The following is a 13656-nucleotide window of genomic DNA, read 5'->3' as shown; positions in this document are numbered from 1 at the left end:
CGTAGTCACACCAAAAACTTTTTCCACAGATACGAAAACAGCCCGAAACTTCCCACAAGCTCCCTCCCCTTCCCTCCTACTCCCGCCCCCCGCGTTTTGTGCTTCGCCTCAGGAGTTGAGTGACCTCTTCGTGTAGAATGCCAGCTCTGTAAAATTCAGGAGCTAAACACAGTCCAACTTCCCGGGAGAGACCAGAAGCCAGAAAACCTTGCAACGCCTACCACACGCCCCTGTTTTCCCTGTGTTTCACCAAAAAAAAAAAAAAAAAAAAAGGCCCGACCCGCCTCCGCGCCATGAATGCTGGGATAAGTAGTTCCCCTAAACCGCGAAGCGCTGGGTCAGATTGGAGCTCAGGTTGGCTCCCCGGAAGAAAACTGCAATTCCCGTGGTGCCATGCGACAGAGTGGAGGGGGCGGGACGGGCAAGGGCGCAACGCGCTTGCGCAGGTCGAGAGCCGGAGGGAGGCGGAGGCGCCGTGGTCCAACTGCTGAGGAGTCTCCATGTGACAGTGAGCGGCGTCCCGGCTCTAGGCGACGCCAGGTTCTGGTTCCCGACCCCAAGCCCCATCCACTGTCCCGGCGCCAGCAGACACCGGCAGGCCGGGGGCCCGCGGTGTTGTCCGGAGGCCGCGGGCGCAGAGTGAGTAGCAGCCGCCGGGCAGGTGCCTGAGGGACCGCCTAGACCCCGACGTCTCCCGAGAGGCGAGCGGCGCGGCGAGCGGAGTTTCTGTCAGCGCGGCGCCGCGAGCGCGGGGACATGAACGGCTTCACACCCGAGGACATGAGCCGCGGCGGGGACGCGGCCGCCGCCGTGGCCGCCGTGGTCGCCGCTGCCGCCGCCGCCGCCGCCTCGGCCGGGAACGGGGCCGGAGCGGGCGCCGGGGCCGAGGTGCCGGGCGCCGGTGGAGTCTCGGCGGCGGGGCCCCCGGGAGCGGCCGGGCCGGGCCCGGGGCAGCTGTGCTGTCTGCGCGAGGACGGCGAGCGGTGCGGCCGGGCGGCGGGCAACGCCAGCTTCAGCAAGAGGATCCAGAAGAGCATCTCCCAGAAGAAGGTGAAGATCGAGCTGGATAAAAGCGTAAGTGACGGCGGGACGGGCCTGCCCTGCGCGCCCCGCGGGTGCTCTGGGAGCGGAGCAGACGCGACGTCGGTGGGGTGCGGGGCCCCCAGACCTGGGCGCAGCGCGAGCCCGTTCCGGCGTCTCTAGTAGGAAGCAAACAACAAAGTGCTGCAACTCGGCCCTCCGCCCGCAGCCGACAGGCTCGCGCGCCGCGGACCCGCGCCCGCGCGCGACCCCACCCGCGCCCTGCCTCCCCCTCCTCCTCCGCGGGGGCCGGGGCGCGAAACAAAAGGGGCAGCCGAGAAGAGGGCCCGGAGTAGCTGTCCTGCAGCCCGGCGGCTCCTTGTGGAACGGAGGCGCCTTCTTTGTTTTGCTGCCCGAGCCGGCGCTCGGCCCCGGGGAGTAGCTCCCACGGTCTGGGGAGCTACTAGGGCCTGACGCCGCGGGCGACGAGGATCCCGTTCCCCGTCCCGCAGGCGCGGGTGCAGGGTGCAGGGGACGCCTGGCTGCGAGCCGAGCGGCCGTGTCAGCATCCCGGGCAGCCGCTCCCAACGTGGGGAGCGCGCAGCCTCTGCGATTTTGCCCTCCGGTTGGCAGCCATCAGGGTTTCTTTCTTCGTCCTTTCGCACGTCTGTTCTTTTGACCGTCACTGAGGTTTTTAGAAACGGCCATTTCCACTTATCGGAGCTTTGGGCGGCGGTAATAAATAACAAGATGCCAGAACCGGCACACATCGTGCATCTTTTTAGCTTGCACTTAGCTTAGAGGTTAATTTAAAAGCCTATTAGCTCAGTCCTCAGTTGTTTGTTTTTTTAAAGGAGTAATTGCTAATGTACGAAACCTGGTATTTCAGATGTTACCGTACAGCTCTCAGGTCTATGTAATTAAAGTTTCTGAAAAGTTTATTTGAGATACTTTCTGCCTATTCAGTTAGTTCCTCCGTCGTGTTCATGAGAAACTTTTCAGGTATACTTGAATAATTTCACATTGCTTTGGTTGGAAAAACGTATTACTGATAAATGCATTTATTTAATACCCAGACAAGTTCATAATTCAAATTTAAATTTAGGATGTGAAATCAGCAACTTATTTGTAAAAATGGGTAGTTTTGTGCCCGATTATAATTTGAGTATTAAGTTAGCAAGGTTAGGAAGCATACATTACGGTATTTTAAAACGCTTTTTAAGTAGAGAAAATGCTATCAAATAGCAAAATTGTGAACAGCATCATTTTCCCCTTGTTAAGAAAAACAGCATGACTGAACTAATCTAGTTCACCATCGCTGCAATTTGATGACAGAATCCAGACGGTAGGAATTTCTCGTTCTTCTCTGCGTCTCGCTTCCCTTACTGGCACCTCTCCCCGCCCCACCCCCAGTCTTCTTAACAATATTGCCAGACATGGTAGGTTTTAACTGGGTTCAGGACTGGAGTAGAAAGAAACGTACGTTGTCTTAACAATGGCCTGTTTGGACTGTTGTTTTTATTTTTAATAATTCGTGAATTATGTATTTTTAATACATAGACACATTTTACGGCAATCATAAGTAGTCTGTGAAACTTTTCTGTTTCAGGCAAGGCATCTTTACATTTGTGATTATCATAAAAACTTAATTCAGAGCGTTCGAAACAGAAGAAAGAGAAAAGGGAGTGATGATGATGGAGGAGATTCACCTGTTCAAGATATTGATACTCCAGAGGTAGGTGAAAGTTTTCGTATGTTAAATGTAAATTTTAAGCCCTCCATTCTGAAAGTTTTATTTAAAAAATATGAACAAATTTTAAAAATACTTAAAGCATTTGAAAAATCTGAAAATGAAAGCAAAATTAAATATGGCCAGTTAACATGCAGTTACACAATTGGACTTGTTACAGTTTCAATCGACAACTCTTAGAGCTCTGTTGTCTTATAAGTTCTTTCTTTTTGGTCCCTGGTCTTTAATAATTATGCTCAAAAGATTGAAGTGTTTAATACATTTGTAGTTTTGATTATATAAAAGGCATTTTTAATAATGGAGTTAAGTTTTCATTGTGTTGAAATTGCATTGTTGTTATATATAACAAAGCTAAGTCTTTAACAAATGATATGTTAATTTTTTCCAGGTTGATTTATACCAGTTACAGGTGAATACACTTAGGAGATACAAAAGACACTTCAAACTCCCAACCAGACCAGGACTTAATAAAGCCCAGCTTGTGGAGGTATATATGAGTTTTAAGCTATTTAACCTTTAAATGAGCCTGTTCATACAAAAAAGGGTCATTAAATGCTAATGACATTGTTAATGTAGCATATATAACAATACCTTTTATCAGTAGTTAGAAAAATCAAAGTTAGTAAAAAATCTATTGTGGAAGAATCTAGTTGCCTAGAAATGTTTGTCTACCACTTAGGAAATTCCTTTGTGTAATGACTACTCAATGGATTGTGTGCAGTTTTCTAAGCATCTTCCAATAATGACTTTCAGAAATAGTGAGTGAAAGTTTTTTTAATTCTCATTCTAGAAACCTGTTTATTTTAAAATTCTATTTGTTAAGTAAACATTTATTGAACACCTAATTGAGGCATAATAAAATAAATTAATAAGCTTTGATATCTTTGTTAGAATTTATTTTTTGAAGTTTTTGATGGAGTAGGTTTTACAGATAAGCCCCTAAACAGTATTCCCATACCTGGCTGATTTAACTATTTCAGAACTTGTCCTGGTTGATGTTAGTTTTATTTGAAGCACCCATGTTTTTACATCTAGAAGATGCAAAGACTTGTATCCAAGCTTTTACTTATAGTTTCTTGATATAGGACTTGTAGTACTTCAGTGAATTTTTAAAAATTGAGAGTGTTTGTGTTCTCAGGAAATAATAGAGCCAAGAAATCTGTACGTCATATTAAGATATTTATAGATTTATATGTTTGTACTTCAATCATATTTAAAATAAAAATGCTTAACCTATTTGACAGAATATAAGTAAATATATAAATAAGTTTTCTCATATTCTTCAGCTTGAATTTAGTAATCCCAACATTTTCTAAAATGTGCATATTGAATAAGATAGAAGATGAGTAGAATGCTTTTTAACATTAAGATCCAGTATATTAACGCTTTAGCCAGAGCTGCATCTTTCCTTCTTGCCTAGGCAACAAAAATCTAATTTTTCTTTAAATTTGATTTAAAAGATCACATCCTTTTTGGATTGTATAGTACATTAATATAACATGAATATAGATACTGCCTGCCGTGATGAAACTATATTGATATATATACAGTTACTAATCAAGTGAAGGTACCTTTGTTTTGGGACAAATGAGAACAGAAGAAATGATTATTTTAAATGTTACATTTAAATGTATATATTTTTTAAATGCAGAAATCAAACTTGAAGTTTTTGATAATCTGATCTTCTTTTTTAAAAGTTAAATTATTTCTAGAGCTATTTTCTTTTTTAGAAATGAGAAATCCAAATAGTCACGAGTGTTATAACTTACTCAGAAATGCAGATATTTACAAATGATTCCAGAGTTGAGTGACTGTCCTCCTTAAGTCTCTTAATTATCTTTCTCTTTAAGAAGTTTTATCTTCTAGAATCTAAATATGCATATCAGCGCCCCAGTTTAGTCTATTATACTTCTATTGGTAGTTGCAGTGCACAGAATGAAAAGGCAAGAAGGCAGGTAAACATTCTTCAGTGGAAATCCCTTTTTCCCTTCTCATTTTCCATCAATAATTATTATTCAGAATAATTTTCAGGGAACCTTAACAAAAAATATTGCTAATGAATGAATGTAAGTTGTAGCAGACATATTTGTAAGATAATTCATGATTTGTTTCTATAGTACCAAAACTTTTTCAACTTAATGTTTATCCTTTTTCTGTAAGTAGAGACTAAACCATTATATGATGCATGTGGACTCCTACATTCTGTTCTATTTCATTGATATTTGAAGTTTAAGAGTAAAACTACTTAATTCCTAATCTAGATCTGTTATAAAATTCAAAATATGTAAAAGGAAATACACATTCTAATTAATATATAGTTAATTGAGTGGGCCAAGGGGTCCTTTGAAATCACACTATCTCTTGTTCATAATATCTTACTCATATGCTTTTCATCCTGTTGGTTCTTTGTTAAATTTATTTTTAAAAGGAAATAGCTCTTATCATCACACATTTTCTTTTGATGACAGTATTTTTTACCTAGTTAATAAAATCTGTTAATATCTATAATTTAATTTCGTCAATTTTTTTTTTCTTTATAGATAGTTGGTTGCCATTTTAGGTCAATTCCAGTGAATGAAAAAGACACCTTAACATATTTCATCTACTCAGTGAAGAATGACAAGAACAAGTCAGATCTCAAGGTTGATAGTGGTGTTCACTAGGAGAGATGGAGTTGAGAGTAAGACTTGGATGTTCATGTTAAGACTGCTTACTGCTTTTTCACATGTAGAAATGTTCCTTGTGTATTTTTTCTACAGAAGATTTTCTCTGGTTTTATTTTCTTTGTTTCTGAGTCTAATAATTAGTTGGAAACTCATGTAACATGAGCTTTCCTAGATTAAAAAATATTTTAAATAAAGGTTATTACTATTATAGTTGCTTCAGTGTATTTATTTTGTGAAACTTGATTTTTATTTTAAACTGACTTTTAGGGACCAGTATTAATTGAGATTTTAATGTGAAGATCATTTTGTTACCATTTTTCTTTTTTCTTTTTTTTAATTCTGAGGAACTAACAGAAGTAACAGATGTAGCACATTTGCTTTCTCTGGGACAGTCTGATTTGGAATTAAGGATATCCTAAATAATATTATTTTTTAAAGTGCTTTTTAGTACTAACAGGTTTGAAATATCAGGAAGAACAAATAGTTTAATGCCTGCCTCCTTCCGAAGAAGACGTAATGTGTCAGCAAAGGTAAACACAGTGCTGAAAATTGAAACCTGAACATAGAATTAAATAGTTTGTTGTTTCTTTAAATTTTGTTTTAGTGAAAAGGTATCTATATGGCACAAATATAGAAAGAACCTCTGCACTGCCCCTTAATTTTTAGTCATGTTCTATACTGTTCACACTGCAAATTAAAGCTAATAAATTGGAGAGATCTAGAAATCTAACAACATCTTAAAATTTTGGTCATACATAGCTTTGACTTGAGTTCTATTTTATTTCCTTTTTATATTTCATTCTCTATCAGTTTTCTCTTAAATATTTTTAACCTCTGCTTTTCCTGAGACTGTATTATTTAACCAGGGTCTTAGAGTTACAAATCAAATCTATAGCTTGTGACATCAGAACAGAACAACAGTTTCAGTGAAGTGTTCTGAGATTGTGGTACAAATTTCAGGATGGAAATGGCTGAGACCATTAATGTAGCTCAGGATATCTCAAGGTTGACATTTGGGCCTGATAATTCTTTATTGTGGGAGGCTGTCCTGTGTGTTGTAGGTTTGGCAGACTCACCGGAGTCCACACACTAGAGCCAGTAGAGCTCCCAAAGTGATAACCAAAAATATCTCTAGACATTGTCAAATGTCCCTGGTGGGGACAGAATCACCCCTGATTGGGAACTGCTATGTAGCCAAATTTAAAGAACATACTGGTTCAAAAAAAAAAAAAGAACATACTGGTTCAACAGAAGGTGAGTCTTTGTATTTTTAAGTGTTCTGAGTGTATTGACAGCTAGAAAATAGTGGTGAACTCTAACGCTACTGGTTTTTGTTCCTGCTGTGACCATTTAAAGATTTATTTGCTGCTTTATTGATGAGCCAGAGCTTGTAATAGTTGGTATTACAGAAACCTCTGGTTTCCAGTACTCTAGAAATCTCCATGCGAAGTTTTTTTCTTAGCTGTATGAAGATGAACCGCATAGCTACAAGATGTGGTTTATTTGAAGAAAGTAGTACTTCTATATTTTATATTTTTACCTAAATCTATAAAGACTTAGTTTTTCAATTGAAACTTGTCTGTAGGCTTATTTTTTCCTATAAAACCACACTCCATTCTTACGAAAAAAGCTTGAAATTATTTGCTGACATTAAAATGTATGTTTATGAATACAATGAATCAATGTTAGTTTCATACAATTATGTGCATAAAATGTAGTTGTATAAAAAAGTGAAAGAGTAAGAGTTGAGTGTTGATTATCCAGTGAAATTAAATCCTTGTTAGAGCAATTTAAAACATGAAAAATGGAGAACTTAAGAGCCTCCCCAAAGATGAGAGACTCAAGAAGCTGCAGTGTAAAAGTTTTACATAAAAATTTTAATTCTTTGCTGTTGGGTTTTAAAAATTACGAGTTTAGTGGAAATCTTTTTACTTATCTATATCTGAACAAGAAAAAGTAAATCTCTGTAAGTATATGGTTTACTGTTAATGTTAGAGCACCAGGAAAAGAATCCAAATTTCACTACCTTTGGGGTAGAATGTGTAACAGCAGCTCAAGAAATAAGTTACTTGGTAACTACCTTTTACTTAATAATTTAGCAAAAGGCTAAAAATTAATGTCTGAAATAAATTTCTTTAAGAAAGTAAGCTCTATTATTTCTACATAAAGTTTTTTTTTAATTGAAGTTAGCCACTTTAAAGTGTACAATTTGGTAGTATTTAGTGTATTCACAATGTTGTGCAACCACCAGCTCTATTTTAAAAACTTTTCCTTACCCCATAGAAACGCTGATAAGTAACTACTCCCAATTCCACCTCTTCCCATCCCCTGATAACCTCTAATCTTTCTGTCTCTATGGACTTGCCTATTATGGATATATCATGTAAAGGGAATCATATAATACATGTCCTTTTGTTTCTGGATTTTTTTTTGCTTTAATATTTTCAAGGTTTATCTAAATTGCAGCATATATTAGTACTTTTTGCTTTTTATGGCTGAATAACATTCCATTGTGTGAATTTGTTTTTCCAATCATCCATTGATTGGAAAATGTGTTTTTCACAATTTGTTTTTCCAATCACAATTGGAAAATCACTATTTGTTTTTCCAGTCATCCATTGATGGACATTTAGATATTTGGATTTCCACCTTTGACTATTATGAATAATGCTGCTATAAACATTCGTGTACAAGTTTCTGTGTGGACATGTCTTCATTTTTCTTGGATATATATCTAGGAGTGGAGTTGCTGAGTCACATGGTAATTCTATAACGTTTTGAGGAACCTCCAAACTTTTCCATAGTGGCTGTATCATTGTACATTCCTAACAGCTATTTGTCCAAATTGCTAATACTTGTATTTCCTTTTTTTTTTTTTTTATTAAAGCCATCCTACTAGATGCGAAGTGATATCTCACTGCGGTTTTGATTTACATTTCTTTCCAGTTCCTTTGTTCATTTTTAAATTGGGTTGCTTTTGTTGTTGCTGAGCTGCAGGAGTTCTTTTTTTTTTTTTTTTTTTTTTTTTTTTGCGGTACGCAGGCCTCTCACTGCCGTGGTCTCTCCCGTTGCGGAGCGCAGGCTCAGCGGCCATGGCTCACGGGCCCAGCCGCTCCGCGGCCGTAGGATCTTTCTGGACTGGGGCACGAAACCGTGTTCCCTGCATTGGCAGGCAGACTCTCAACCACTGCGCCACCAGGGAAGCCCCTGTAGGAGTTCTTTATTCTAGGTATTGACTCTACATCCAATATATGATTTACAAATATTTTCTCCCATTCTGTAGATTGCCTTTTCACATTCTTGTTAATGTTCTTTGATGCATAAAATTTTTATTTAGTACAATTAATTTTTTTCTTTTGTTGCTTATACTTTTGGTGTCAAGCCTAAGAATCCATTGCCAAATCCAAGGTTTTTTCTAGAAATTTTATAGTTTTAGCTCTTAAATTTAGGGTATTGACTCATTTTGAGTCAATTTTTGTATATGGAGTAAGGTAGAGTTCCAGCTTCATTCTTTTGAATGAGGTTATCCAGTTGTTCCAGCAGTATTTGTTGAAGAGACTGTTCTTTCCCCACTGAATGGTCTTGGCACCTTTGTCAAAAGTCAATTTGCCATAGATGTTTTGGTTTATTTCTGTATTCTCAATTCTGTTCCTTTGGCCTATATTTCTATTAAGCCAGTACCGTACACATTTGACTACTGTAGCCTTGTAGTAGGTTTTAAAATCAGAAGGTTTGAGTCCTCCCACTTTGTTTTTCTTTTTCAGTATTGTTTAGGATATTTGGGGCCCCTTGCAGTTCCATATGAATTTGAGGATTGGCTTTTCTATTTCTGCAAAAAAAAAAAAAAAAAAAGACCATTAGAATTTTGATGAGGATTGTACTGAATCTGTAGATCGCTTGACAGTTGCCATCTTAAAAATGTTAAGTATTTCAGTCCGTAAACATGGATTATCTTTCCATTACTTTTAGGTCTTCTTTAATTTCTTTCTGTAATGTTTTGTAGTTTCCAGTGTACAGGTCTTTCACCTCTTTGGTTAAATTTATTCATGATATTTTATCCTTTTTGATGTTATTATAACTGGAATTATTTTGTTAATATCTTTTTTTAGATTGTTCCTTACTGGTATATAAAACACTGATTAGTGTGTGTTGACCCTGCACCTGTGCTGAATTCATTTATTAGCTCTAGTAGTATTTTTGTGGATTTTATGGTATTTTCTATATATGGAATCATGTTATCTTTCAATAGAGATAATTTTACTTCTTCCTTTTTAATTTGGATGCCTTTTATTTACTTTTCTTGCCAAATTGCTCTGACTAGGACTTATAGTACAATGTTGAGTAGTAGGGATGAAAACAGGCATCCTTGTCTTGTTCTTTATCTTATGAAGACAGCTTTCAATCTTTCACCATTGAGTATAATGTTAATTGTGGATATATTGTAAATGCTCTTTATTTTATTAAGGAAGTTTCCTTCTATTCTTAGTTTGCTGAGTTTTTTAATCATGAAAGGGTGTTGAATTTTGTCAAATACTTGTTCTATAACTATTGAAGTAATCATGTTTCCCCCCCCCCTTTGTTCTGTTAATTTAGTGTATTACATTGAATTGTTTTCTTTGGTTGAACCACCCTTGCATTCCTGGGATAAATATCATTTGGTCATGGTGTATAATCCTTTTAGTGTGCTGTTGGGTTTGGTTTGTTAGTGTTTTGTTGAAGATTTTTACATCTATATTCATAAGGGATATTGTTCTATAGTTTCTTCTGCTGTCTTTATCTGACTTTGCTATCAGGATAATGCTGGCCTCATTAAATGTGTTAGAAAGTGTTCTCTCCTTTTCTATTTTTTGGAAAAATTTGAATAGGAGTGACGTTAATTTACCTTTTATCTTTTTGAATTCACTAGCGAAACCATCTCGTCTGGGACATTTCTTTGATGGAAAAATTTTGATTATTGATTCAATCTCTGTACTTATTATAGGGCAGTTGAGATTTTCTATTTATTCTTGAGTCAGCTTTGGTAATTTTGTGTTTCTAGGAATTTTTCCATTTCGTCTAGTTTATTCAATTTGTTGTCATACAATTGTTCATAGTGTTCTCTTATAATACTTTTAATTTCTGTAAGGTTGGTTGTAATGTCCCTACTTTTATTTGTAATTTTAGTTATATGTGCTTTCTCTTTTTTTTTTTTTAGTAGTCTAGCTGAGGGTTTGTCAATTTTGTTGATATTTTATTTAGTTTCATTGATTATTATTTTTCTATTCTCTATTTCATTTATTTCTGCTCTAATATTTATTATTTTCTTTCTTCCACTGGCTTTGGATTAAGTTTGCTCTTCTTTTTCTAGTTTTTTTTTTTTTTTCTTTTTTTTGGCTGCATTGGGTCTTCATTGCTGCACGCGGGCTTTCTCTAGTTGTGGTGAGTGGGGCTACTCTTCGTTGCAGTGAGCAGGCTTCTGATTGTAGTGGCTTCTCTTGTTGCGGAGCACGGGCTCTAAGTGTGTGGGCTTCAGTGTTTGTGGCACACAGGCTCAGTAGTTGTGGCTCATGGGCTCTAGAGCGCAGGCTCGGTAGTTGTGGCATGCAGGCTTAGTTGCTCTGCGGCATGTGGGATTTTCCCAGACCAGGGATCGAACCCGTGTCCCCTGCATTGGCAGGCGGATTCTTAACCACTGCACCACCAGGGAAGTCCCTCTAGTTTCTTAAGGTGCAAAGTTCAGTTGATTTGAGATCTTTCTTCTGTATTAATGTATATGTTTGCAGCTATAAATTTCTCTCTGAGTACTTCTTTTGCTGCATCACATAAGTTTGGTATGTTTTACTTTTGTTTTCATTCATCTCAAAGTATTTTCTGACTTTCCTAGTTCTTTCTTCTTTGACTCATTGGTTGTTAAGGATGCATTGTTTAATTTCCACATATTTGTGGATTTTCCTGTTTTTCTTCTGTTATTGATTTCTAGCTTCATTCCCTTATGGTTAGAGAAGATAGTTTGTATGATTTCAGTTTTTTTTAATTTATGGGAAATTGTTTTATGGGCTAACAGACTATCCTGAAGAATGTTCCATGTGCACTTGAGAAGAATGTGTATTCTGCTATCATTGGGTGAAGTGTTCTGTATATGTCTGTTAGGTCCAGATGGTTTAGAGTATTGTTCAAGTCCTCTGTTTCCTTTTTAATCTTCTGTCTAGATGTCTATCCATTATTTAAAGTATTGAGACCTCCAACTATTATTGTAGAACTATTTCTCCTTTCAGTTCTGTCAATGTTTCCTTCATATATTTTCTGGCTCTGTTGTTTGGTGCACATATATCTATAATTTTTATATCTTGTTGTGGATTGACCCTTTTAACTATAAAATGTCTTTCCTTGTCTCTTGTACGATTTTTTTAATTTAAAATCTATATTGTCTGATATTTGTATAGCCATGCCAGCCAGCTCTCTTTTAGCTGCTATTTGTATGGATTTACATAGTTTTGATAGCAAAATTCAGATTATGATCTAGGCAAGTGATGGTGGTTCAAAAATAAATTTTTGTCATGTTATTGCTTATTTATTTAACTGGAGTTAGTTTAAAAGTGTCAAGAAATGTCTTATGTATGCATATATGTTTTTTTAAGTATGTGTACTGTTTACTATAGAATTTATTCTTTGGGGATTAAGATATTTCTTGTATTTCTTTGTAGCTAAAAGCTGATACTATAAACTTTAGTTTACTATATGTGTCATGTCCCAGTTGCATGTATAGTCTATTAGTCAACTATAGTTCTCAAATAATAATCATATTAATTGCTACTAGATTATCATGTATGTGTTTGTGTGTGTGTATTGTATGTGTGTGTATTCCCTTTAATGTATATTTAAAGTAGACATCAAGTCAGTTTTGTATCCATAATACCCAACAGACTTACGTTTTGACTTCTAAAACTCTGGAAATGGAGATCACATATGCTTCTTTCGTTGAAAATTTACTATAGGTTTTTATTTGTAAAATTCTGAGAGTATATTGGCTACATGTATGGCATGCATTTCTCTCCAGGTATACCACTATACAAAGTTGAGCACATTTTGGTGATACCATTCTATAGAAGTAAATTGAGGAAGCTAATTCAAGGTCAATTTACTATACTTTTCTAATATCAGTTTCTCTTTAATTCTTTGACAGAAAAGTTTAGGTTTAGGTGGTTAATGCAGTATGCTTTAGAAATATATGAATTTGATAATTTTTTCCTTTTGGGAAAATTATTTTAAAGCCCATAGTATTTTACTGGTAAGATTATTTACATGTTAAAAGTACCTGTCTTAATACTTTGCTAAGACAGTTTATTATTGAAAGAATTCATGTGTATCTCTGGGCAATTATAAGGAAGTTAAGGTTTCAGAATGAGCTGTGAATGTTCTTACCTGTCCTCTCCCTCTAAGAGTTGTTGTTCATTGTTTTGTTTCTCCATGTTGCTTCCAATTCTCTAATAATCCTTTAGGATTAGTACCTAATCCCAGCAAACAAAAATATTCAAGAAGTCCCTATGGATTATGATGAGGAAAAGAAAAATTTTATCAAGAAGAGATGAGCTATTAGTAAGTATTACTGTCAACTTTGTGCTCAGCACCATGGAATTCATAGTAAGAACAAGAATATAGAAAGTCAAAGATAAAAATACAGAAATTGTTATTCATTTAAGCATTTAACATATATGAGCTATCTGAAATGTACTTGTCGCATACAAGTAAAAGTTTGCTTTCCTAAAAAGGAAATAGATTATCTGATGCTATTAAATAAAGCAGTGGTTAAGACTCTAGATGCTAGAGGAAAACTGTCATATTCAAAACCTGGCTTTACTGCTCTGATAATGTAACTTAATATGAGCTACTTAATCTCTAAGCCTTGGCATTTTGTCCATAGAGCAGGGATTTTGATAGTACCTACCTCATTCAATTGAAAGACAGTGTTTACCACCATAGTACAATTTTAATAAAAGCTTAGTTGTCTTTTGTTGTAGCTAAAAGCTATTGAAAAAATAAAGGATCTGTTCATTAAATGACTGAATGAAATGTTTGCTTTTAAAAACATATTGACCAAGTCAGAAAAGGTTGCATAGGTAAGTTGTGTGAACATTCATGTTTTTACATTTACTTGGTAAAACATATTGACCAAGTCAGAAAAAGTTGTATAAGGTACGTTGTGTGAACATTCACGTTTTACATTTATTTGGTAATTTACAT

The 13656-nt window shown here is 36.8% G+C and overlaps 1 protein-coding gene and 1 long non-coding RNA gene across 2 annotated transcripts in view; both read left to right on the top strand.

Annotated features, from left to right (window-relative positions):
* Window positions 1–426: 426 nt before the first annotated feature.
* On the top strand, window positions 427–7897 carry SAP30 (Sin3A associated protein 30). Its single transcript, XM_081237203.1, has 4 exons — window positions 427–1074; window positions 2630–2755; window positions 3159–3257; window positions 5311–7897. The coding sequence occupies exons 1-4, from the start codon at window positions 757–759 to the stop codon at window positions 5431–5433; spliced, it is 666 nt and encodes a 221-aa protein (XP_081093329.1). The 5' UTR covers window positions 427–756; the 3' UTR covers window positions 5434–7897.
* Window positions 7898–12125: 4228 nt separating this feature from the next.
* LOC308618887 overlaps window positions 12126–13656 on the top strand; it is an 85956-nt gene continuing 84425 nt past the window's right edge. The window contains exon 1 of the long non-coding RNA XR_014016097.1: window positions 12126–13011. This is a non-coding gene — a long non-coding RNA (uncharacterized lncRNA). The remainder of the gene's footprint in view (window positions 13012–13656) is intronic.

Source organism: Mesoplodon bidens (assembly GCF_964165515.1).
Source record: "Mesoplodon bidens genome assembly, chromosome: 6".
Taxonomy (NCBI): Eukaryota; Metazoa; Chordata; class Mammalia; order Artiodactyla; family Ziphiidae; genus Mesoplodon; species Mesoplodon bidens.
Note: the sequence above shows the minus strand (reverse complement) of the source record. Positions and strands in the feature narration are given on the sequence as shown.

Excerpts from the sequence above, each read along its gene's own strand:
- SAP30 (XM_081237203.1), top strand. The coding sequence starts at position 757 with ATGAACGGCTTCACACCCGAGGACATGAGCCGCGGCGGGGACGCGGCC. Across the intron at positions 2,756-3,158 it reads AAGATATTGATACTCCAGAG|GTTGATTTATACCAGTTACA; the intron begins GTAGGTGAAAGT and ends AATTTTTTCCAG. Across the intron at positions 3,258-5,310 it reads ATAAAGCCCAGCTTGTGGAG|ATAGTTGGTTGCCATTTTAG; the intron begins GTATATATGAGT and ends TTTTCTTTATAG.